Here is a 25,383-nt window from a genome sequence, read left to right as displayed (position 1 = left end):
TCTCTTTCTGGCTGAGAAGGGGTAGATTATAGAAGTCAGGGCTAAGTTGAGCCTTAACGACACAGTCCAGCCCTTCATTCTACAGACGAGAAAACCGAGTTGGGGAGAGGTTAGATGGGGTCCCAAGGTGTATACAAAGCAGGGTAAGTGGGAATAACTGTGGCGTTTGAATAAATACTATAGACCCTCCAGGGAGGTATTAATTTTTTTTTTTTTATTTTTCCTTGAGGAGTCTTTATTCCAAACTTTGTTACCAAATAAACTCGGAGGAAAAGTTAGCAAGGGACATCTCAGATCATAAAATCTAGGCTTTATTATTTTGTATCCAGGTCAATTCAAACTCCTGTCTAGGTTTTACAAAGGGTGGGAAAGGCTGGGCCGTGGCGTATTGGGTTTATTGATTGCGTCTTTGTAAACAGAGAGTTTCGTCTCCTCTTGACCAGACAGAGGTACTAAATTTTAAACCCTAGTATTTGGTGGTGGCGGAAAGCCAGGCCCGCCCGTTGCCACGGGAACCACCGCCCCCCGCCCCCTGCGAGCCCCCCGCAGCGCTGCGCTCTCAATAAAGTTGTTGTTGAAGCGCGGGCGGCGGCGCCACGTGGGTCGGCCGGGGGCGGGGCCGAGTTGAGGGAGACTGCGGGCGGCGGCCAGGAGGGGCTGCGGGCGGCCGGCGCCGGCCATGATCGCGTCGTGCCTGTGTTACCTGCTGCTGCCGGCCGCGCGCCTCTTCCGCGCCCTCTCAGGTACCGGCCCCGCGTCTCGACAGGCAGGAACCCGGCCCGGGCCTATCTCTGCGGGGCTCTGCGGGTCTGAAGTAGCTTGCAGGACGCTGGGCCTCGGGACCACAGCCCACCAGGCGGTGCCAAAGAGTGGGGTGGCGGTCCTTGGCCCCTGGCCCTCGGGGCCTCTCCTGATGCCAAGAGGCCCCGGCCTGGCCGACGACCCTCGTGGGCGGCCCCCTCCTCACACCTGTAGTCCGGTGACGTCGGGCCACGGTTAACGTGGAGGGGGGCTGCGGCTGGGGCAGGGCCACCCTTCCCTGCTCCTGGGGTGGGGGGTGCAGAGAGGTTCTGGGGCCGACTGAGACACTGCTCTGGGGGGTCAGGAAGGGATGACAGCTCCGGTCGAGGCGTGTGCCCGAATTGTGGGTAGAGGTGGGTCCACCCTGGGAGGTCTGTGGGTTGAAGTCTTGGAGGTACCTGTCTTTCCCAAGTTAACTTCACACTCACCTTTCACAGCTGCCTGTCAACTCTGGCTTCTCTCTCACCATGTCTTTAGTTGAAAACAAATGCTCAGAAGTCACATTTAAATCTCAGCTTAGAAGCATTCTTCACATTTGAAGAGAGATGTGATGGAGTAGGCAATGCCCGGGTTATACCTTAAATAGAGGAGGAAAGATTATCCTTTACTTAAAATCTGCCAGCACCGCCTGTTCCAGGTTTTTGAAATTCCAGAGAAACCATCAGTTTCTCTTTGAGGTCTCACGGAACACCCAGACTTTTCTCCTGCAGTTTAGGGGGCAGTACCAAGAAGTGTGTGTGTATGTAATTGGTAATATATTACACATAAAAATATTTTAAATTTATTTTTTTACTGTGTGTCTGCCACTGGAATGCAAGCTTCAGGGGGCCAAGGCCATGTCTGTTTTGTTCACTATAACTGGTGTTAACACACTGCCTGGTATACTAGTAGATAGATACTCAGTGAATTCAGCAATGTCTTGTGTGTCCATACTTGTGAGGAATGGGGCACTCCACACAAGTAATTGTTTTCATAGAACTAAGCATACTCCTTTAATTGCTGCGGCTGTCATTTCTGGAGCTCTTCTGTTGTCCATAATGGCAGCCTTAGTGATAACAGTGTGCTAGTCCAGAGGTAGACCAGTAGATTTCTAGGGAACTCAGAGGAGGCCTCCTCCCCACCCACACATTAAAATAGTCCCACTTATATTTACTTTGTGTGTTTGGTTTCTAGATAAGATTTTTTTTTTTTTTAATAAAAGTATTCTGCTGCGGAAAAACAAACCACCATCACCACCAAAAAACTGCAAAAGTTGAAAGCTACTAGCCTTGTACACCTAAACCATAGAACCTTGCCATCTCTTATACATAGAGGATGTTTCAAGGGGCATATAATTAGGCCCTTAGACTAAAGCCCAGCAACCCAGCCTGTGGGTTTTGATCAGGGTTTCTCTGTCTCAGCACTGTTGACATTTTGGGCCAGATCATTTGTTGTGGGTCTGTCTAGTGCATTGCAGGTTGTTCAGCAGCAGCCCTGTCCTTTAACCACTAGATGCCAGTAGCACTGCTATGGTTGTGACAACCAGAGTATCTCTAGACATTCCTCAATACTCCCTGAGGGCAAAATCACCCTGTTGAAAACCACTGGTTTAGAGAACATAAATATACATAGGTTATAAACAAAATATTTGAACTGTTGTTCAATATTTCAGCCATTTTAAGTTTTTTCTTGCCTTTAAAAAAATTGCCAATAAATTGAATCTGTTAAGTGAATGAGGGCCAGCATCATGCATGTCTCTTGTCCTGTGCTGTAAATAAATTAGTGTGTGTGGGTTGTATGCTCTCACCAAAATACTGTGTTCAGAGTTCGAGGGCTCTAATTTTAGAGTGTTTCCCACCTGCTTTCTTGCCTGTTGGCTGTCATTTATGGTTGCTGTAGCAGAGAGATTACAGCTGTCTCTTACTGCCAGTTGCTGGCATCTTCTAATTTATAGCCTCTGATGTGTTGTGGAATGGAAAAGCAGATAATGAAATTTGTCAAGATTTTCTAAGTACAATAAATATTAATAGCTTAGAGAAGAGGCCCAAAGGCCTTTGCTAAGAAGTAAATTATAGATTTTGAGACCGTCTATTTTAGGAGTTTTTCTTTTGGAGTGCATTTGTAGATTAGGGAATTTGTAGAACTAGAAAAGCTCTTGGAGATTATCTAGTTCAGACTTCTCTTGTACCCATATTATAGTCAAGAGTAACTCCATCTGACTAGAGCAGTGGTTCTCAGCCTTAATAATGCTGCAGCCCTTTAATATAGTTCCTGTGGGTCGCGATCCTCAGGTTGAGAACTGCTGGACTAGAGGCATTGGTTGAGGCCAGTTAGTTTTGTTAATTTCAGTTATAGTCTATAGCCTATGGTTTTGATTCATAGTCAAGTGCTGGTTCCAATGTAATGTAGTTCTTAGAACCAGAAAGTTTATAGTAATAGCAGTCTTAACTGTCACATAAAAGTGGTGGAGTTATGTGTGCTCATCTTTGTTCTAGATTTATGTGAGACAGTGTTCCTTTTTGTTTGTTTGTTTGTTTTTGTTTTTTTTTTTTGAGACAGAGTCTCACTCAGTGGCCCTGGATAGAGTGCCATGGTGTCATAGCTTACAGCAACCTCAAACTCTCAGGTTCAAGCGATCCTCTTGCCTCAGCCTCCGGAGTAGCTGGTATACAGGCGCCTGCCACAAGATACAGTGTTCTTTTATTCATTCGCCGAATATTTATCAGATCTCTAACACACAGATTAGCTAATACTTATGAAGCACTTAGAGCAGTGCCTGGCACATAGTAAGCACTTTGCTCTGAGGACGATGATGATATTCCTGGCATTAAAGTGGGCAGGCTCAGTGATATAATGATGAGCAAGGTGGATGTAGTTCTTGTTTATATGCGGCTTTGGTCTAACTGGGAGAAGAGTGTAGGTTGGTTGATGCTGTCTTCTTATAATCTGGTATTTTGGCTTTCCTCAGATGCTTTCTTCACATGTCGGAAAAATGCACTACTGGCGAAGAGCTCGTCCCCCCAGGTAGAGGGCAACTTTGCCATGGCTCCTCGGGGCCCTGACCAGGAGGAATGTGAGGGCCTGCTGCAGCAGTGGAGAGAAGAAGGGTCAAGCCAGGTGCTCTCAACTGCAAGTGAAGGTCCTCTCACAGATAAGGGACTAGCGCAGAGCAGCTTGGCACTCCTGATGGATAATTCTGGAGAACAGGACACTGCTTCAGAGGAAAAGTGGTCTAGCAGGCAACTGAGTGACCTGCGGGCAGCAGAGAACCCAGATGAGCCTTACCCTGAGATTGTAGGAGAGGAGCCACTGCCAGAGGTTGAGGGCCCCATGTGGGCAGCTATTCCCATGCAGACTGCCCCCCAGTATGCAGATTGTGCTGTCCTCCCAGTGGGTGCCCTGGCTGCAGAGCAATGGGAAGAGGACCCTGCAGTGGTAGCCTGGAGCATAGCACCTGAGCCTATGCCCCACGAAGAGGCTCCCATCTGGCCCTTTGAGGGTCTGGGGCAGATGCAACCTCCTCCAATGGAAATACCCTATCATGGTGAGTCTTGACAACTGGCTGAATGAACCAGGGCAGCATGTTATCTTGGGGGTAGGCAGAGCCATTGCTAAAGAGAAGATTCTCTGGTGGAAAGCTCTGCAACTACATTCTGCTTTTTCTGCAAATATTATAGATGATTTCATCCATCCCCAAGGTCTGACAGATGAGACAGTCACAGTGCAGAGAGGTAACAGGACATGCCTAAGTTGTAACACAGCTAGGCAGTGAAGAACTGAAAGCAGACCCTCGTTCTGATTCTCCATGTTGTCATTTATTTGAAAGTGACCCAAGGATTTTCTGGGAGTAGGAGTGGAGAGGTCTTAGGGTCTCTGCTCCGCCTCAACTAGAATAACTCATTTTATTTGTGTTAACATACCGGGAGTCCATTAATATTTGAAGAAAGAATAATGTGGCTCAAATAGGTTTTAACCCTGCTATGCTATAGGGAAGATGGGGGACACATCGTGGTCTCTGGTCCCACAGACTTTTTAGGTTTAGGGGTCAGAAAACACCCAAGGCTGAAATTACTCTAGAAATGTCTTTAGGGTGGTGCCTGTGGCTCAGTGAGTAGGACACCAGCCCCATATACCAAGGGTGGCAGGTTTGAACCCGGCCCCGGCCAAACTGCAACAAAAAATAGCCTGGTGTTGTGGCGGGTGCCTGTAGTCCCAGCTACTTGGGAGGCTGAGGCAAGAGAATCGCCTAAGCGCAAGAGCTGGAGGTTGCTGTGAGCTGTGATGCTACTGCACTACCGAGGATGACAAAGTGAGACTCTGTCTCAAAAAAAATGAAAAAAAAGAAAGAAATGTCTTTAACCTCAGGTGACTATTAAGCACACCCATCTGAGTGATTCTCCAGAGAGTCATGGATTTATCAAAAGTGAGAGATTGTCAGCCTATAAATATTTATGGAGCATCTATGGAGTGCTAGGTACTGGGTCATAAATAGGTGAAAAGGCCAAGATTGTCTCTAGCTTTGTACCATCTAGTCCAAAGACTGTCCTTAGAATGTTATTTAAATAACCAGAGAGTGACAGGGAAGATGAAAGAAGGAACTTTAGGCATAATAATCAGGAGTGGCAATAGTGGTACCTCTGGGTAAGACATACTTGTCATGAAACTCTTCTCTGAACCCTTTGCAGAAATCTTGTGGCGAGAATGGGAGGATTTCTCCACCACCCAGCCGGATGCTCAGGGCCTGGAGGCAGGGGATGGCCCTCAGTTCCAGTTTACTCTGATGTCCTATAATATCCTGGCTCAGGACCTGATGCAGCAGAGCTCAGAGCTCTATCTGCATTGCCATCCTGACATCCTCAATTGGAACTATCGCTTCGCAAACCTCATGCAGGAATTCCAGCACTGGGATCCCGATGTGAGTGAAGAGGGGGAAGTGCCATCTTGCATTGCTGCTAGATCTAAGCTGTTGCCCAGTGCTCTTAGAACATGAATTCAGCCCCATAGTTGAGAAGCTTCAAATCACTGGAGTCCTGCCTAAGCTGGAGCTTGCCTGCCTGGAGTCAGAGTTTTTGGCAGGTGCTGAGAAGACTAAGTGTGCACTTTCCAGCCCCTTTATGCAGGGAGGGAGACTCTAGGGATTCAAGGAGCAGGAAAATCCAGCACACAAGTCTAGTCTTCTCAGCTTACGTCTGGGCATGTTCTTGCTATTGTTGGCTGTCTGAGAAGAGTCAGCTCTGTGGGAAGTTTCAGGGTGACACTACCTGACATCTGCAGCAGCTATCCACCTGGCTTTTGTGCTTGCACCTAGAGGGTAGGAGTCACATTCTAGAACTCTGGAGTGATTGATTTCCTTGTCAATTTCCCAGATCCTGTGTCTCCAGGAAGTCCAGGAAGATCATTACTGGGAGCAGCTGGAGCCCTCTCTGCGCATGATGGGTAATGCAGCTCCCTGGAATTGTTGCCAGCCTTTCTTCCTACAGCCTTGCCCACTCTCTTGAAAACCCCATCTTTTTCTTCTGTCTTAGTACACTCTCAGTCTCACCTGTGAGCTAGCGCCTTCCGTGTGTGGGTGGGAAAGTAAAGTTCTACAGTTGTTAAAGCAACTCTGACATATGTTGCCTTTTAATTTTTAAAGTAACCAATGTGGTGAGACTATAATTACCCCAGTTGAGGAAACTGAGGTTCTGAAAATTTGTGTAACTTTCTCTTTTTTTTTTTTTTGAGACAGAGTCTCAAGCTGTAGCCCTGGGTAGAGTGCTATGGCGTCATAGCTCACAGCAATCTCAAACTCTTGGCCTTAAGTGATTCTTTGCCTCAGACTCCCAAGTAGTTGGGACTGTAGGCTCCCGCCACAACGCCCGGCTTTTTATTTTTTGGTTGTAGTTGTTGTCGTTTAGCTAGCCAAGGCAGGGTTCGAACCTGCCATCCTCGGTGTATGTAGCTGGTGCCATAACCACTGTGCTACAGGTGCCAAGCCTATGTGACTTTCTTAAAATCACACAGCTACAAAGCTAGAGATGGGGAGTAGGATTCTAACTTGTCTGACTCCAGATTCCATGTCCTGTTAATTCCTATTGTGTTATTTTGCTTCATGCCCTTCCTTCTCTTCATCTTCTAGCCCAGTGGTTCTCAACCTGTGGGTCATGAACCACAGGAATTGTATTAAAGGGTTGCAGCATTAGGAAGGTTGAGAACCACCAGTCATTTGGTTACAACTAGAAGGAAACCAAGGGAAGTGGTAGGGGTGGCTCCCCTTACTGAATAGCAAGAACAGTGCCTTAGGCGTGCACACCTGGGCCGCTGCTAGTGGTTGGAATATATTCAGACTTTGAGGACTCTGACCCGTCTGCTTGGTGGGATTTTCTTTGCAGGCTTTACCTGTTTCTATAAGAGGAGGACTGGGTATAAAACGGATGGCTGTGCTGTCTGCTACAAGCCCACCAGATTCCGTCTGCTCTGTGCCAGCCCTGTGGAGTACTTCCGACCTGGCTTGGAGCTTCTCAATCGGGACAACGTGGGCTTAGTGTTGCTACTGCAGCCACTAGTTCCAGAAGGCCTGGGGCAAGTCTCAGTGGCCCCCCTGTGTGTGGCAAATACCCACGTCCTTTACAACCCACGCCGGGGTGATGTCAAGCTGGCACAGATGGCCATTCTCCTGGCGGAAGTGGACAAGGTGGCCAGATTATCAGATGGCAGCCACTGCCCCATCATCTTGTGCGGGGACCTGAATTCTGTCCCTGATTCACCTCTTTACAATTTCATCAGGGACGGAGAGCTTCAGTACCATGGGATGCCAGCCTGGAAGGTGAAGTGGGAGAGGCTACTGTGGGGGTGGGAACAGGGTCTAGGGAGAGATTTAGGTGTTGACATCCAGTGCTGCTTCTGTGGCAGAGACCTACACCTGTTCTGGCTCCCTCCTGCTTTTTCTTTTTATGTTGAGTAGCTTGTGCCCAAGCCTGGAAGCTAGGAACTCTTGAGTACTTTGGCATGTTGAAATCCTTTTCATTTTTATCATTACTTTACTTTTAATTCACAAGTAACACATAAGTACATACTTGCACAAATTCAAACATTATGAAGTAAAGCAAAAGCCTCCTTTAATTGTCTACATTCCCTACCCTTTACTCTTAGAGGCAAGTGATGGCTGTTCTACACTTGATCTTAGCCAAAAGGCCAAGAAGCGATGTGATGGCTATTCTAATTTTGGTAGCCATCTTCTGGATTGTGTTCTGTGCATTTACAGGGTTATCTATGTTCCTATGATGTTGTAATCAAAATTTATATTTATTAAGCATTTACTGTGGCTCAGGGACTATTTTAAGCACTTTACATGTACTAGTTTGTTAATTCTTACAATTTTTATGATTGCTTCCATTGTATAAGAAAACCATGGTGCAGAGAAGTTAAGTAATTTGCTCTAGGTTATTATGCAGATAGTTAGTGGTGGAGCCAAGACTTGTAACCAGGTGGTCTGGCCCCAGAGCTTTTCCTTTCAAATACTATGCTGTAATTGCTTATAACAACTAGTAGGTAATCTATCATCTGTGTTTTATAAATGTGATATACTATTGTATGTTTCATTTGTAGCTTCTTGTTTTGCTCAACAATTTGCATATGAATCTGTCCCATTCCTTCTAACTGCTAAGTGTTGACAGCTTAGATGTTTTTGTAGTTTTATCAGCTTGTGCTGATTTCTTTATGTGTCACTTAATCTTTTTATTCCTCAGTTTTGCCCCTACTGATCCAACCTGTTGCTTAATTTTTGGCAAGGCGTAGTAGAGAAAGGACACATAATTGTTGAATTCTAGGTGAGCACTTTGGGATTTTATGTTAATGAGGTTACACAAGGGCCAACAACATCATAGTTGCCAAGTGCACAGAGAAAGGCATTATCTTGCTCTAAAGCAGCATTTCTTTTCAACCTATGGGTTGTGACCCATAGGAACTGTATTAAAGGGTTGCAGCATTAGGAAGGTTGAGAACCACTGCTCTAAAGGAGCTATAATCAAGGAGCTTAGGGAATGGGAAAAATAATTTACTGTGTGTCTGCCATGTAACAGGCACGGTTGGGCTTAGTAAATGAGACCACTTGCTTTGCAGCCAGTCTTGAGTTCAAACCTGCTCTGCCACCTTGGGCAGGTTATTTCACTTTCTTAGGTCCTATTTGCCTTATGTGTACATCAGGGATAAAATGTGACCTACTTCAGAGGTGTTTTTGTTTTCTAGGTGGATTAAATAAAATAATGCCTGTAAAGTATTTTCCAGAACCTAGTTCAAAGGAAACAGTCAACAACTGGTAGTGGATATTATTAAGATTTTTAATTGTACCTGGTATTATTATACCATTTTACAATAGAGGTTATTGAACCCATGAGAGTTACCTAACTTGCCTAAAGTCACACAGCTATTAAATGGCCATTAAAATTCCAGGTTTGTTTTATTTTAGGTTACCATATTGAAAATTTATGCCCTTGAAGGGCAGAGGGATTGTGTCTATCACTGCTCTATCCCTGGCACTTAGCTAGTGTCTCTTGGCATTCAAATATTTGTTGTTGTTAAATGAAATAAAGGGGATTTTGCTACACACGTTGGAGATGTGCAGATGACTGATGTTGCCGAATGTTTCCCCTACTACGTTCTGTCCGTTCCCAGGCTGCTCATTGGCTTTGACCGAGGATGGTGACATAGATACGGTAAAGTGCTTTGGTGCATTTCCCATTTGGTTTGACCCTGTGGTTTCCCAATAATAGGTTCAAGATATTAGACTTTGATCTAGAAGATCCAAAGGTCAAGATAAACCTCTTCCTATTCCAACTTAAGGCCCCTAAGAGTTGATATTCCCTGTGGAGAAATGTGTATAGATTTTTCTGAGGTGAAATTTAGGGAACCACACGTTTCTGCAGTTCTATTCTCCTTGACTCACGTGTCTTACTCTCTTAGCCCTCAGTTCTGTTCCATGGGCATTTCAGTTTTTAGTGAAAAAACGATGGTTGATTTAGCTCCTTATTTTTAACCTTCCCCTGAGACATATGTGGCTTATACCACATACATAGTGTGTGATTGTGTGTGTTTGTATTTGTACACATGTCCTACAACATGGGCTCTTATTTCCTTTTCCTATCTTGGTTTCCTCATTCCCTCCCTGTTCTTTTCCTTGCAGGTATCTGGACAGGAAGACTTCTCCCATCAGCTTTACCAGAGGAAGCTGCAGGCCCCACTGTGGCCCAGCTCTTTGGGCATCACTGATTGCTGTCAGTATGTCACCTCCTGTCACCCCAAGAGATCAGGTGAGCATGCATTACATTCATGTTTTCATGCCCATTTTGAGAGAAAGCTGGCACCTTAATGACAAGGACAAGTGGAATCCCCTCAGTTCTCTTAGCAGGTTCCTCTGTTTTTTTTTTTTTTTTGAGACAGAGCCTCAAGCTGTCCCCCTGGGTAGAGTGCCATGGCATTACAGCTCACAGCAACCTCCAACTCCTGGGCTCAAGCGAGTCTCCTGCCTCCGCCTCCCAAGTAGCTGGGACCACAGGCGCCCGCCACAACGCCTGGCTATTTTTTGGTTGCAGCCGTCATTGTTTGGCGGGTCCGGGCTGGGGATTCGAACCCGCCACCTTAGGTGTACATGGCTGGCGCCTTAGCCGGTTGAGCTATAGGCGCCGAGCCAGGTTCCTCTGTTTTTTCCCATTGTCCTCCCCATAGACACCCAATAAAATGGACTTTAAATTATTGCTGCTGGGAAATCGTATCATCAGAGCCAGACTTCCTCTGTGTCCATGTGCTAGAAGTTTCTGGGTGCTAAGAGGTCTTAGCATGTGGCTCCTTTTCCTTTCTTTCACTGTGTATATGGCTTTTCCTGGTTTACAGAGAGACGTAAGTATGGCCGAGACTTCCTATTACGTTTTCGCTTCTGCAACATCGCTTGTCAGCGACCAGTAGGACTGGTTCTCATGGAAGGAGTGACAGATACTAAACCAGGTAACGGGAAAACCTGTTTTCTTTCTTTTTCAGTTATGTGGTTGTCTATTCTTTTTAGATATAGTTCTTAGAGGTCAGCTTTTGGTAATGAGTAGACTTAGAGTGAAGGCCAGTTGAGTTTGGTGGCCATACGCATGTGTGGACGTGCACCATGCTGAGAGCTCTGGACCAAGAATCAGGAGAGCTGAGTTGTAACTAGCTCTGAGAGCTTGAGTTAAGCCGTTTAACCTTTTAGGCTTACGTTCCCAAGAACTTGCATGTGTTCAGCACATCGGATGGGACTTTGGAAATCATAAGTGACTGTTGTAATAAAAAGTTGGTCCTGTTGAGAACTTTCACATTGAATATAGCAGAGTACACTTGACATTCTTCCTTTCTTGTCTCTAAAAACACTCCAAAGCAACAAGGAGAATGGAAAAAGAAATTCAGGCTCCATCTTTGGCAAAACTAGGAGATCTGATGATATGTGAAACCACAGTACAGAAGAAATGGCTGCAAGAATCACTGGAGATCATGCAGGGGTGCTGGAGAATGTATAGAGAGACTTACCTGGGGGGCTATATGGATTTCACAGAACCAGAACAGTGTACTTCTCCAAGTGAGGAGTGTACCTTCAGGCACAAAACCAACTCCCTTATTTTTTCAACAAGAATAGGTTGCACAGGGCAGTGCCTGTGGCTCAGTGGGTAGGGCACTGGCCCCATATTCTGACGGTGGTGGATTGAAACCCAGCCCCAGCCAAATTGCAACACAACAACAACAAAAAATAGCTAGGCATTGTGGTGGGTGCCTGTAGTCACAGCTATTCGGGAGGCTGAGGCAAGAGAATCGCCTAAGCCCAGGAGTTGGAGGTTGCTGTGAACAGTCTGATGCCATGGCACTCTACCAAGGGTGATAAAGTAAGACTCTGTCTCTAAAAAAAAAAAAAAGAATAGAATCGTAGTAGGATAATCTCTGGACCTGTTTTGATCCTAAGAGACAGTAGAGGAAAGCCTGATCAAGGAATCAAGCCATATTTGCATTAAGCAGTCTGTTCTAGTGGTATAGCGGAGATGAGGTACTTAGGGAACTGCTAATCTCTTTTGAGTGGGGAAGAATAAAGACTAAAAAGACTTGTATGTAAATTCCTGATCGTTGGATGCATACTCAGTTGTTCTCTTACATAAACTTTGTACAAATAGCTGGTGTAGAAAAATCCCAACTGATCAAAGCTAGATTTCCCCACAAGGACCAACATAGATTTATACTAAAATACCATAAGAGTAAAAAAAGGATGGAATGGGAAAACAAGAGGCAGATAAAGAATACATAACTTTAAAGATAAAAGTTATTGCCATGAAGCTTATGGAAATTATGGTTATTTTCCTATGAATTAAAAAAGGAAGCAGTTGTCTTTATAAAAGAACACAAGACAAAAACAACTGCTTTTGTAAGTTCAGACACTTTGCAAGCCTTCAGAAGGTGAAGTTTAAGCTGCAGAGTTCAGAAAAGTGGAATAAAAAATGAAGACAAAACTGAATGCTGCACAAGTGGGAATAGTTATTGCTGAAAACAAGGCAGAAGACTGGACAGGTGAGAATTCTCTGAACCACCTGTGTACAAGGCAAGAGATGGGTCAGAAAATCCAAACAAAATAACAACAAGCAAAATGAAATGGAAGTAAAGGGATAAAAAGGATTAGAGAAAAAATGACAGTAGTAAAAGATAAAGGAAATTCAACATACATGTAATTGGAATTCACAAAGAAAACTAGTCTAATGGCCCAAAAGAAATATTTAAATATATTATTTAAGAAAGGTTTTCCCAAAGTGAAAAGATCTGAATTTTCAGACTGTGTACATACCATGTCTCAAAAAATGATGTGGGAAAATCAACACTAAGACATCTTTTAGTGAAGTTATTAGAAATCAAGAGTAAAAATGCTCTGGGCAGTTGCACCAAGAAATAGAGCTGCCTAAAAGCATAACAGTAACCAGTTGACTTCAGACTTCTTAAGGTTACATACGACCTCTAGAAGATCGTGGATCAAAGCTCAAGGAAAAAGGTATGGCTCAAGAGTTGACCAGCCTTTCTTGAGGAAAATACTTGCAGGCGTCCTCAAACTATGGCCTGCAGGCCACATACGGCCCACCTAGGACGTTTAGCCGGCCAGCCAGGTGCTTTTGCTGCCACTGCCTGTCCTGCTTAGCAGCTGACTCATCCTGGGGCCTGCAGTCCAGCCCTCCAACCATCTGAGGGACAGTGAACTGGCCCCCTGTTTAAAAAGTTTGAGGACCCCTGTACTAGAGGAATAACTAAAGGCAAGCAAGCAATCAATGGCTGGGAGCACTAGTAAAATGGCTAGTGGTGAACACTGAATTTATTTTTTTCTTATAAGAATTTAATTTGAATTGGCATTTTGCACAGAGCAGTGAACATTCCAAGGGCTCAATTTTCTTTTAATTGCAAAGCTAAAGTATCATTATAGCTGTGGGATGACCACCCTGTGTTGAGCAACTATCCTGTGCAGAAACTGGGATAAGCTCTTGTATCAGTCAAGCTAAGGCCAGGGAACAGCGGCTCAGGGTTTTCAGGGTTTAGGATCACAAAATCCCTTGTGATGGATTTATTACTTAGTTCAGTATAAGAATTTCACGTTGTATATTGAAGCAGTACCCTGAACCCCATAAATGCATCAATATACAAAGTTATGATCTAATAAAAACTAATTTTAAAAAATCACAAAATCCTAAATTTTAACAGTAACAGAGTCCCACATAGATAATTTCATCTTAAGATTAGATTATTTAAACTTGAATGAAACATAAAATAAGTGTTTCAGTTTAACAACAAACAAAAACAAAGAACCTTTAAAACACTTTCTGATGATTACTTTGTTAAGTAGAAAAGACTCATTTCTATGGGGAGGGAACTACCCAACTCACTATCAATGCAAGATAACAGTACTGTTTCCAAAACTGAGATTAGATTTGGGTAAACACATACATTCACCACATGCCCTTCTGTTTGTTTAGCTCTCCCCCTGCCCCTCCCAGCTGAACAGACTCCTGATGAATTTCTTTTAAAGACTCCAAATCTGAAAAACTATCCTTATTTTAAAAAGGCCGTGAATGGAAAATTTAGTTGCAGTACAAGGAGATCATACTGTGGGAGTTCTTTTTTCTAGAGGATCTATCTAGCTATGCTAACAAATAATATTTTTTTGTTTATCCAACCCAACTATACATATCAAAACATGCTACTTTGACTGTGACATTAACTTTGAAGGAAAGTTTAAACTGAAGCCACGAAATGTCTAGAAAATAACAACAATGAAAGTACCATATATTTATATTCAATATTCAGTAAAAAAAATTCATAGAATTATATAGATATTTAGCAAAATAGAATTGTAGATATGAAAGAATGAAAATAAGTGAATTAAATATTTAATTCAAGAAGTTAAAAAACAGGATCAGAAAGACAACGGAGAAAGAAGATTAAAATGAGAATAATTTAGAAAGCGGAAGGAACTAATAAACTCTTAACACATTGCTGACCTGTCACAAGTTACTCGGTAATATAGCTAGTTTCTGTGTAAAATTGCTGTGTTAACATAGCAGCTTGTATGCGGATTCATTTCTCCCAGTCTCAATTTTCAGTTGTCCCCAGTTCAGCCTGTTTCCCCCACAATGTCTTAGCTGCTTGTAATATAGAATTATTTAGTGCCTCTAACATCTTAACACATTGTTGACCAGCCATTTTACACAGAAACTATCCATGTTACTGGGTAACTCATGACAACGCAGCAGAGTACTAAGAGATGATTGTTTGGGGTCCCTTGTGATGGCTCATGCCTATAATCCTAACACTCTGAAAGGCCAAGGCAGGTGGATTGCTTGAGCTCAAAAGTTTGAGACTAGCTTGAGCAAGAGTAAGACCTCATCTCTACTAAAAATAGAAAAACTAACTGGGCATGGTGGCTGGCACTTGTAGTCCCAGCTATTCAGGAGGCTGAGGAAGAAGATCAGTTGAGTCCAGGAGTTTGAGGTTGCTGTGAGCTATGACGTCACATAACTCTACCCAGGGTGATACAGTAAGATTCTGTCTCCAAAAAAAGAGTTGGTTGGTTGAGAGAAAAAGAGCTGTTGGCTCGGTGCCTGTAGCTCAGCGGCTAGGGCGCCAGCCACATTCGCCAGAGCTGGAGGGTTTGAATCTAGCCCAGTCCTGCCAAACAACAATGACAACTACAACCATAAAAAAAAAAATAGCCAGGCATTGTGGTGGGCGCTTGTAGTCCCAGCTACTTGTGAGGCTGAGGCAAGAGAATCGCTTAAGCCCAAGAGTGTGAGGGTGCTGTGGGCTGTGACGCCACGGTACTCTACCGAGGGTGACATAATGAGACTCTGTCTCAAAAAAAAAAAAAAAGCTGTCAAGCAAGCCCATCCTATTTATAGCGGGAGAGGGGGTGCATGAGGAACAGGAGCAGATGTCCAGATGTAGAAGACAAAAGAATCATAAGAGGTTTTTTGCTTAACTAAATGTAAAAGGAAAGTGAAAATTTAGATGGTATATAAATGTAACTTACTAAGACCTATTTCAGGGAAGGTTGTCTGAATGGACTAATTATCATGGGGGGGAATAATAGAAAAAGTTCTTAAAGATGCAGTCCCTCAAATACACTAGATTCAGATTGAAAAGGGAACAGCCTCAAACTCTTAAATACACTGTGATTTCTTTGCTACATAAGTTGTTGTAGAGCACAGACAGGAAGGGGGCTAAGTTGTTTTTATGAAACAGGTATGTTGACACCAGCACCTGACTACAGACTTCGATATTCTCCACCAGTGGATATTGATGCACAGTTTTTAAACAGAAGATCAGGAAACAAAGTCTAGTAGCACTTTGAAAGAGCACTATTCCATGACCAACTGGGTTTTATTAAAAAATAAGGATAGTTCAGTATTGGAAAATCTATTAATATAATTTATCACACATGTATATGAAATTCTCTCTAAGATATTAAAGAAACATTTGTTAACATTCAACATCTTTCTGGATTTTTTTAAAACAACTCTCTTAAATTAAGGTAAAAATGCATTATTTCCTTCCATTTTTGAAATATATCTATCTCAGCTCCAAAATTGGAATCTTTAAAAAAAAAAGCTCTAATTATTTTTATTTTATTTTTATTTTTTTTGAGACAGAACCTCAAGCTATCACCCTGGGTAGAGTGCCGTGGCATCACAGCTCATAGCAACTTCCAACTCCTGGGCTTAAGTGAATCTCTTGCCTCAGCCTCCTGAGTAGCTGGGACTATAGGCGCCTGCTACAACACCCAGCTATTTTTTGGTTGTAGTTGTCATTGTTTGGCAGGCCTAGGCTGGATTCGAACCCGCCAACGCTGGTGTATGTGGCTGGTTCCTTAGCCACTTGAGCTATAAGTGCTGAGCCTCTAGCTAGTCTTGTTAAAGATAGGAGTGAGACAAGGATGACACTAGTATTATTTAACTGTGTTTGGAGATACCAGCCAATGGAATTAGAAATAGAAATTTAAGTAAGAAAACAGAAGTAAAAATGGAAAGGAGGGGTAAGTTATTACTTGCACATGATATTATATAACTGGTGATTGAGGAGAACTAAAATAAGCATGAAGTACTGAAGTAATTCTGGAAAGTAGCTGGATAAAAGATTAATATGCAGAAATTAGTAGTATTCATACATAACAATACTGATAAATTTGTTAAAAGATGTAATAATAAAAGACTATTTGTATTAGTAACTAAAAGAAAAACCATAGAAATAAATTTAACAGGAAAAACGTAAGATACGTAAAGGAACATTTCATTTCATCTAAATTATCAGATTTATTGGCGTAAAGTTTTCTATAACATTCCATTATCCTTTCATTAATATTTAAACAGCATCACTGAGGTGAAATTCACATGTCCTAAAGTCCACCCATTTGAAGTATGCATTCAGAATTGTACAGCCATTACCACAATCTAATTTTAAAACGTTCTCATCACCCATTAGCACTCACTTTCCATTTCTCTCTCCCCTCGTCAGAATTCAGTTGACCATAGAATATGGGTTTCTGGACTCTCAGTTCTATCTTATTCATCTGTGTCTATCCTTATGCCAGTACCATACTGTCGTGATTATGGTAGTTTTCTGTACGGTAGTCCCTCCTCCTGCATCATTTTCTTTCTTTGGTTTCAGTTACCCATGGCGAACCATGGTTTGAAAATACTATGATATTTTGAGAGAGAGTTCACATAACTTTTATTACAGTATATTGTTGTAATTGTTCCATTTTGTTGGTTCAGTTACCCATGGCGAACCATGGTTTGAAAATCCATATGATATTTTGAGAGAGAGTTCACATAACTTTTATTACAGTATATTGTTGTAATTGTTCCATTTTGTTGTTAATCTTTTACTGTGCCTATATTATAAATTGAATTTTAACATAGGTGTGCATAGGAAAAAACGCAGTATGTGTGTGTATATATATGTGTATACATATATATGGTTTGGTAATATCTGTGGTTTCAGGCATCCCATAGGAGTCTTGAAATGTATTCCCCATAGATAAGGGGGGACTCCTATACTTTTGAAATAGGAAAGAGCAAATCTTCTGACTTTTTTTTTTTTTTAGAATGATTTTGACTCTTCTGAGTCCTTAACATTTCCGTATGAATTTTAGGATCAACATGTCAATTTCTGCAAAAAAAGGCAATTGGGATTTTGGTAGGGATCTACAAATCTATAGATCAATTTGAGAAGTATCACCGTTTTAACAGTCTTGCTTTATAACTGATGAACATCAACTATCTTTCTATTCATTTAGATCTTCTAATTTCTTTCCATGTTTTATAGTTTTCAGTGTGCGAGTCTTACAATACTTTTGTTAAATTTATTCCCAATTATTTTATTCTTCTTAGTGCTATGGTAAATGGAATTATTTTCTTTCTTTTTTTTTTGCAGTTTTTGGCTGGGGCTGGGTTTGAACCCACCATCTCTGGGATATGGGGCCAGTGCCCCACTCCTTTGAGCCACAGACCCCGCCCCAGGAATTATTTTCTTGTTTTTGCTAGTGTATAGAAATAAGACCTTTTTTTGAGACAGTCTCACTCTGTCACCCTCGGAAGAGTGCTGTAGTGTCATAGCTCACAGCAATCTCAAACTCGGGCTCAAGTGATTCTCTTGCCTCAGTTTCCCAAGTATCTGGGACTATCGGTGCCCATAATGCCTGACTATTTTTTTTTTTAGAGACGGGGGTCTTGCTCTTACCCAGGCTGGTCTCCAACTCCTGAGTTCAGGCAATCCACCTGCCTCGGCCTCCCAGAGTGCTGGGATTACAGGTGTGAGCCATCATGTGAGCCAAAATAGGACTTTTGTATACCAATTTTGTATCCTGTACTATTGCTGTACTCATTTATTAGTTCTAATAGTTTTTTAGTGGATTTCATAGGATTTTCTCTGTATAAGATAATGTCATCTTGCAAACAGAAATAGTATTATTTCTGTTCAAACCTGGATACCTTTTATTTCCTCTTTCATAATTACCCTGAATGGAACTCTCAGTACAATGTTGGGTAGAAGTGATGAGAACAGATACCTTTATCTTAATCCAAATATGAGGAGTAAAGCTTTCAGTATTTCACCATTAAGTGTGATACCTGTATGCTTTTTATAAATTCCTTTCATTGGGTTGAAGAAGTTCTATTCCTAGTTTGTTGAGTGTTTTTTAATCATGAAAGGTATTGGATTTTGTCAGATATTTTTCCTTTGTCAAAATAATCATATGGTTTTTGTCCTTAAATATTCTATAAATATGATATATTAGTTAATTGATTTCTTATATTAAACCAAGCTTATATTCTTAGGATAAAACCTACTTGATCATAGTATATAATCATTTTTATATTTTGCTGGATTTGGTTTGCTAGTATTTTATTGGGAGATTTTACACCTATATTTATGAGGGATATTGATCTGTAGTTTTCTTTTTGATGTTTTCTGTATAGTTTATAGTATCAGAGTAATACTGACCTCATAGAATGACTGGAGTGTGTCCCATGTTGTCTCCTCTTATTTTTTTTGAAGTGTTTGTGAAGGATTTGTTTGTTTTATTTTTTGGAAGTGTTTGTGAAGGAACTTTTTTGTAAATGTTTGATAAAGTACTCTGGTGAAGCTATCTGAGCCTGCCCTCTTCTCTGTAGGAAGTTTTAAATTACTAATTTAGTCTCTTTACTTATTAAAGGACCATTTATATGTTCTACTTCTTCTTGAGTCAGTTTACAAAGTTTGTGTCTTATTTTAGGAATTTGTCCATTTTATCTAAGTTATTGAATTTTTTAGTATGCAGTTGTTTATAGTGTTTTTAAGGGTTGTTTTGTTTTGAGACAGGGTCTCTGTTGTCTGGTAGTTGTTTTTTTATTTTTTATTTCTGTATGATTGGTAGTGATGATGGCCCCTCTTTCATTCCTGACTTTAATGATTTGAGTATTCTGTTTTCTTGGTCAGTCTAGTTTAGGGTTTATCAGTGTTGTAGGTCCTTGTTACACTATTAATGTCAGTAGGATCTGTTTCTTCTTTCTGTAGGAATGTTTCTTCTTTCTTTCCTGACATTTGTATGTGTACTTATGTACACATATGGGCATGTATATATATATGTGTGTGTGTGTGTGTGTGTGTGTGTGCTTACATACCTAGATGCATATATACACAATGGGTGGTATATGGTAGAAAATCCTTAGAGCAGGGGTGCCCAACCTATGGCCTGTGAGCTGCATGCTGATTTCGTGAGGAATTTTTTTGCTTATCTGTGGTGTCTGATGTCACATAAAGTATGCACAGACCTCTTTTTTTTTTTTTTTGCTAATCAGCTTTCTTTAGTGTTTATGTATTTACTGTATAACCTAAAACAACTCTTATTTTTCCCAGAAGAGAAAAAAGGTTGGACTTCTTGCTCTAGAGGAATATACCAGGAATTAGCATTGATTGCTTTTGGACAGGGGAATTGAATGGCTGGGGTGAGTGGGAGGGAAACGTCACTGATACTTTTTTCTGCGTTTTGATTTTTGCATCATGTAATTGTATGACCGAGTCTAAAAAAAAAAAGAATGATGAGCCAAGGAAGAGTGTATCTATAGCAGAGGCCTCTTTAACGGCCTTTGTTAGGTTCTTAACTTTGGTTTATTGTTTTCCTCCTCTCCTCACTGTTTCTCTTTCCCTTTTCCCTCTGGATCTTTCTGGAGTAGTCCAGTCAAGGATCCTGGAGGGATTTCAGAGTGGGAGGTTCTGACCCTGCTTCTCACTGTCTTATGGATAAGAAGACCTGTTTCTCTCTGGTCCTCTACAGAGCGACCTGCAGATTGGGCTGAGTCTGTCCTTGAGGAGGCTGCATCTGAGCATGAGCCTGTCTTCCCCAGGTACCATTCTCTCCAGTTCTCTTCAGCTTTTAGTCTAGTCCCTGTGTCGGTGTGAGAGAGATTCCAATGGCCATCCTAAGGCTGTTTGGGGGGAGCCTTTTTGCTAAGCTCTCTCTTCCTCTAATATTTTCTAAGCTTATAGAGGGCACATAGGTATGCAGAAGTCAGAGATTACCCACCCATGTTCTTGAAGGGGAAAAGCCTATGCATTCTTTTGCCTGGTCCACCGACAGGGGTGCATTGGGTATATTTACTGGGTAACAAGAGGAGAGTGAGGGTTAAAGAATGTCAGGGGGTCCCAATATAAATGTGTCTGTTTCTCAGCTAATTTTAGCTAAGACTGCCAGCCGCTCCTTAGTATCGGAAAGAATTTGCTGAGATTGAGTCATTTGGAATCATCCCTTAAAAAAAGAGAAAGGGGCCTTGAGAAAACTTAATTTTTGTCAACTGACTTCTCCCTGTCTATCTCTATAGGACTATTGGTACCATCCAGCACTGCCTCCACCTGACCTCAGTATATACCCACTTCCTGCCTCAGCATGGCCGCCCAGAGGTTACCACGATGCCCCTGGGACTGGGAATGACAGTGGATTATATCTTCTTCTCAGCTGAGTCCTGTGAAAATGGGAACAGACCTGGTGAGCATGGGGGATCCTGGGTTCCTAGAAGTCACCCCTAGGGTCCCTGGGAATAGTTAATGGTCAGGCATGTGGTAGCATGGGGGCTGCTGGGACTCACCTGCAAAGGGGCAGATTTCCCACCTCCCTAGCATTGGTCATCCTCATCCCCATAGGCCACTTGCCTGCCATCTCTCTTTTTATCCTGTAGCATTAGAGAGAGGTGGGTAGTCACTCTCCATCTCTGTTTTAGAGGTACAAGCAGAGCTCCAGGAGGTGACTGGATTTGTTCAGGGGCAGCCAGTTTAGTTAGGTTAGAGACCCTGTTTCCTCTCTCCTGACCCCCATACCAGTAGTCACAGTATATAAGTCTCCCAGCTCCATGCCTATATTGTTTAAGAATGTTTTTTAAAATGTTTGAATTGGTTCCTATATTTAAAAGTCAGATTTTAAATTGAAAAGCTGGATCTCTAGCTTTTCTTGGAAAATCAAAAGATCTCACAATGCTGAGCCTGAGTGTACACTCCCCAGCTCACTACGGTCCCCTGGAACCCTCCTGACTTCATATTATCATAGAGTATCTCTGAGAAAATGAGGCTTCTCCCCCAGAGGCTGTAGAAGGAGGTGAAGGATAGTGGGGCAGCCAAGAGAATGCAGCCCACTGAAGACGTAGCTCCCAGAGGACCCCGTCCCTGCCTACCCGTGCTGCGTGGCTATACCCTTGGCTTCTGCTTTGTGCCCCAGATCCAAGGCTGTATGGAGATGGAACTCTCAAGCTCCTGGGCCGTCTCTCCCTCCTCTCTGAAGAGATTCTCTGGGCTGCCAATGGTTTACCCAACCCCTTCTGCTCTTCAGACCATCTCTGCCTACTAGCCAGCTTTGGGATGGAAGTCACCGCCCCATGATGGGGCTCCCAGGGGAAGAGAGCTTCTCTTCCAGAAGGGCTCACTGGATCAGAGACTGTGGAAATATCCCATGCTTCTGGAAACTTAGATCCAAGAAACTTACGTCCCCTCCCTTCCCCCTCCTTGTTCCCTTTTTCCCATGGTTAGATTTTCTCCAGGCCTGTCCACATTCTCTGCCTGTGGTCCCTGCCCCGCCTCAACCTCTTCCTAATCCTATGCCACACATTCAGTGGCCCTGGGAGAGGCAGAAAGGGGGGGGTTTCCCCTTCCTTCCATGTATCCAGTGCTCCCCCTTGATTTTTAATTACCAGGGTTGTGGGAGCTATTGATCTCATTGGTTATTTGTTTTCAGGCTGTTTCTTGGTGGTACCTTCTGGCCCAACCTTCTCCCTGCCTTCATGACCTGTGACAGGCCCAGCCCTCTGGCCAGGCATGCGCATGTGAGATGCATGTAGCATGCTTGTGTCCTCTTGGTGGGACTGTTCTGAAGCCATGCCTCCCTCTCATCAGCCCACTTTCCACACTGGGGCTGTAGGCCTATAGGAGGGTTCAGAGCTGACACAGTGGCTTCATGCTGCCAGGTAGCAGCAGGACATGGGCCCTTCTCTCCTTTTAGCCTCTGTTTTCATTAGGCATTCATCCTGCCAATGAGGGCAGGCTTGTCATCATACGACCTTTGGGAACAAATGGGCCTCACAGCCTGGAGCCAGCAGATTTGGGGATGTGCTGCCTGTCCCAGAGACATCTTCCAGCCCAGCACTCCCCACAGACTTGGCATGATTTCTCCAGGGCTCGTCCTTTTCTCCAGGCTGCTCTGAAAGAGGCCGAAGTTTGAACCCCTATGTGGTTCAATGGGCTGGGATAGTGGTGTGAGGTTTAAAATTCCTTTAAGAATGAGGAAAAAGAACCTTCAGGAAACTCTTGTCTCACTGGACGCTGCAGCAGGCAGAACTGGGGCAAGGGTAGGAGTCTCAGTGGGGAAGGAGCATATATACTCTGTAGCTGCCTCAGCTGGGACTTAAGACCTAAGGGGCCAGTTCTCTTTCCTCTGCACACCCAAGAAGCAGTTTTCTGTTCCTCTCCCCCTACCAGTTTTTGCTGCCTCCTGCCTCCCCTGTTCCCTTCTGTTTTCTCTCTATAATAGCCTAGTATTTAGCTCAGGTCAATCTGTCTCAGCAGAATGGTGGCCTTGGGCAAAAGTGGTCCAAGAACTGAGGGTGGCAGTGCTTGAGAGTTTGCTCTGTCCAAGCACAGCCTCAGCTGTTTGCCACCTCTGTTTTCCCTCTCCTGACACAGGGGTACCTTAGCTAATTGAGGGGGGAGGTTAGAGGGCTCCCTAGCCCATATTGTGTCACCTGCATGCCTTAATCTTTCATTGCTAGGGTGTCGCCTGGGGTGTTCCTGGGCCAGCCCCTCCTCACATCTCCTTTAGCTCAGAGTAGCTGCTGGCCCTGGTAGATTTGACCCAGACTTCCAGAATGGGACTGAAGATAGTGGCCAAGAGCTTGAGCTAGGGGCAGTGAGCCAGAGGTGAATGTTCTTTCCTGTCTTTAAAAGCCAAAGACCCAGCTTGAATTCTGCTGCTACATTCATGGTTATGAGTTCTCCATGCCTAGGTTCTGGGGGATTTATTTTTCTGTGTATGTATATTTTTAACTTTGTTTCCCGGGTACCAGGCATGTGCCTGTCTGAGCCCCAGGCCTGCCTGTTGACACCCCCACTATTCACTCTGTTTGTGTCCCCCGGGCACCTCTTGAGATGGTCTCAAGACAGTGCCCTATGGGTTTCTAGGATTGGGGCCTGTCGCTGTTGTCTTTTGCTAGGAAATGCAACTTAAAAATGGCTTAAGATGGCAGATTAATAGATTATCTTTTCTTGTTTTCTTACTTGTTTCTGTTTCAGAAATGAAATGGGGGTTTTAAATGGCCATTTAAACTCTCTTTTTCCAAATAAAGGTTTACCTCCCCCTCTACTGTTGGTTATTTTATTAAAAGGATCCTAAAGGGCATGAGGTTCTTAAGAGAGGGCCTAGAGGATGAGGTGGGCAGAGAATAAGAACCCGAGGGGCTTCTGATCCTGGGGTGGGGTCTCAAGATCTAAATCCAGACTAGAGAAATTTGTTATAATCTTCCTCTATTAATGGAGGCAGATTCCCACTACTCCCAGGCCTGGGAGGAACAAGGCTTGAATGATGCCTCCTGCCCTGACTTTGTTTTAGGGTACAGCGCTCATCTCAATCCTTGCCAAGTGAGAGAATAGCTCTTTCAGCTGCTTTTCATTCTTACTCCATCTGCTGCCCCCACACCTCCCCCAGTCGCTACCGCATTTCAGGAGGATCTGTGGGGAAAGTGGAATGGGACATGTTTTCCCGGTCAAAACTACAGCAGCTGCACGAGGCGTACATGTGGCACATGCCTCTTGCTGAGAGTCTATTTCTGATCTCGTTTGCATTCTGGAGCCAGGGCTGAGCACTGGGCCATCTGTTGCTGGAAAAATGCCTCTTCCTTTCTGGGCCTAACTGCCGGCGCGTTTGTCCTCTGTGCGGTAGGCCTAGCCAAGCCCTCGCGCCCACTGCGAGCCGTGAAGGTAGGTGTGGTTTTCTACCTTACCCCTGAGTGGATTCCCAGACCCTACACTACACCTCTGAATCAGTCTCTGGTTTTTCAAAGCCACCTGGGTGCCTCCGTTGCCTACCTGGGTTGAGATCCACTGATTCAGTAGAAGGAAAACTTAGCCAGGGATGAGGAACACCATGCATCATCTTGGCCTGGCCAGTTGGTGACTGTAGGTAAGTTACTTACCCTCTGTGTGTCAGTTCACGCGCCTTGGTGAAGTGGAAAATAATCTACTTGTGAGGAATTTTCAGATCTGAAATTGCTTTGTTTGGACTTTGACAAGAAATGAGCACTAAGAATTTCAGAGAATCTTTGGTAGCATTGGTGGTAGATGGTTTCCCCCAGCCAGGCTGGACAGTTGGGCCAACAGGCTAAGAAGTATTTGAAAACTCAAACTTTCAGGTGTGGACATAGAGAGCCCTTTCCTGGCATGAGGGTTCCTCCAGTTGCCTCCATCACTTCACATTTGTATAGCACTCGCACCAGCAAAGACTATTAACCACTGCGAGGTGGCAGCTGAGGTGCTGCTCAGACACACCCCTTACATCTAAGGAGACAGGAATTCCAGAGATAAAATTGAGAATTTCCTTTGCTTTATTTTCTAGCACCCTAAGCTCCTCTGAAGCTTTCTGGGAGTAAAAGAGACAGACTGTCTTGTAAGATAGACACACATGGGGAGAGGGACCCGGGAAGGCAGCTCAAAGGCCACGTTTAGATGGAGAGCAAGAAGGGAAAAGGCCAGTGGTGCTGCTGTTTTTGTTTTTCTTTCCATTTCCTGCCCTGCTGTAGCCACACACTGGAGGATTGTTTTGTTTCTCCTTTTTTATTGACAAATAACATTTGTATGTATTTTGGGGTACATGATATTTTAATACATATGTACAGTGTGCAGTGATCAAGGTACTTGGGATATCCATTATCTCAAACATTTATCTTTTCTTTGTGCTGGGAACTTTCCAAATCATCTAGCTGTTTTGAAGTGTATAATAAATTGTTAACAATAGTCTCCCTACTGTGCTATCCTAGAACTTACTCTACTGTAGAACTGTATTTGTGTACTCACTCATTT

General features: G+C 43.4%; 1 protein-coding gene across 1 annotated transcript; it reads left to right on the top strand.

Annotated features, from left to right (window-relative positions):
* Positions 1–566: 566 nt before the first annotated feature.
* Positions 567–23,667, top strand: ANGEL1 (angel homolog 1). Its single transcript, XM_003786931.3, has 10 exons — positions 567–743; positions 3,749–4,324; positions 5,466–5,695; positions 6,147–6,216; positions 7,152–7,585; positions 9,941–10,067; positions 10,648–10,758; positions 20,108–20,177; positions 20,652–20,815; positions 21,539–23,667. Exons 1-10 carry the CDS (start codon positions 680–682, stop codon positions 21,697–21,699), a joined length of 2,007 nt encoding a protein of 668 aa, XP_003786979.1. The 5' UTR covers positions 567–679; the 3' UTR covers positions 21,700–23,667.
* The last annotated feature ends 1,716 nt before the right edge of the window (positions 23,668–25,383 follow it).

Source organism: Otolemur garnettii, unplaced genomic scaffold (assembly GCF_000181295.1).
Source record: "Otolemur garnettii isolate 467f Iridium unplaced genomic scaffold, OtoGar3 scaffold00020, whole genome shotgun sequence".
In the NCBI taxonomy this organism is placed as follows: Eukaryota; Metazoa; Chordata; class Mammalia; order Primates; family Galagidae; genus Otolemur; species Otolemur garnettii.
This window is presented reverse-complemented; position numbering and strand designations above follow the sequence as displayed.

Excerpts from the sequence above, each read along its gene's own strand:
- ANGEL1 (XM_003786931.3), top strand. The coding sequence starts at position 680 with ATGATCGCGTCGTGCCTGTGTTACCTGCTGCTGCCGGCCGCGCGCCTC. Across the intron at positions 4,325-5,465 it reads AATGGAAATACCCTATCATG|AAATCTTGTGGCGAGAATGG; the intron begins GTGAGTCTTGAC and ends AACCCTTTGCAG. Across the intron at positions 10,068-10,647 it reads CTGTCACCCCAAGAGATCAG|AGAGACGTAAGTATGGCCGA; the intron begins GTGAGCATGCAT and ends CCTGGTTTACAG.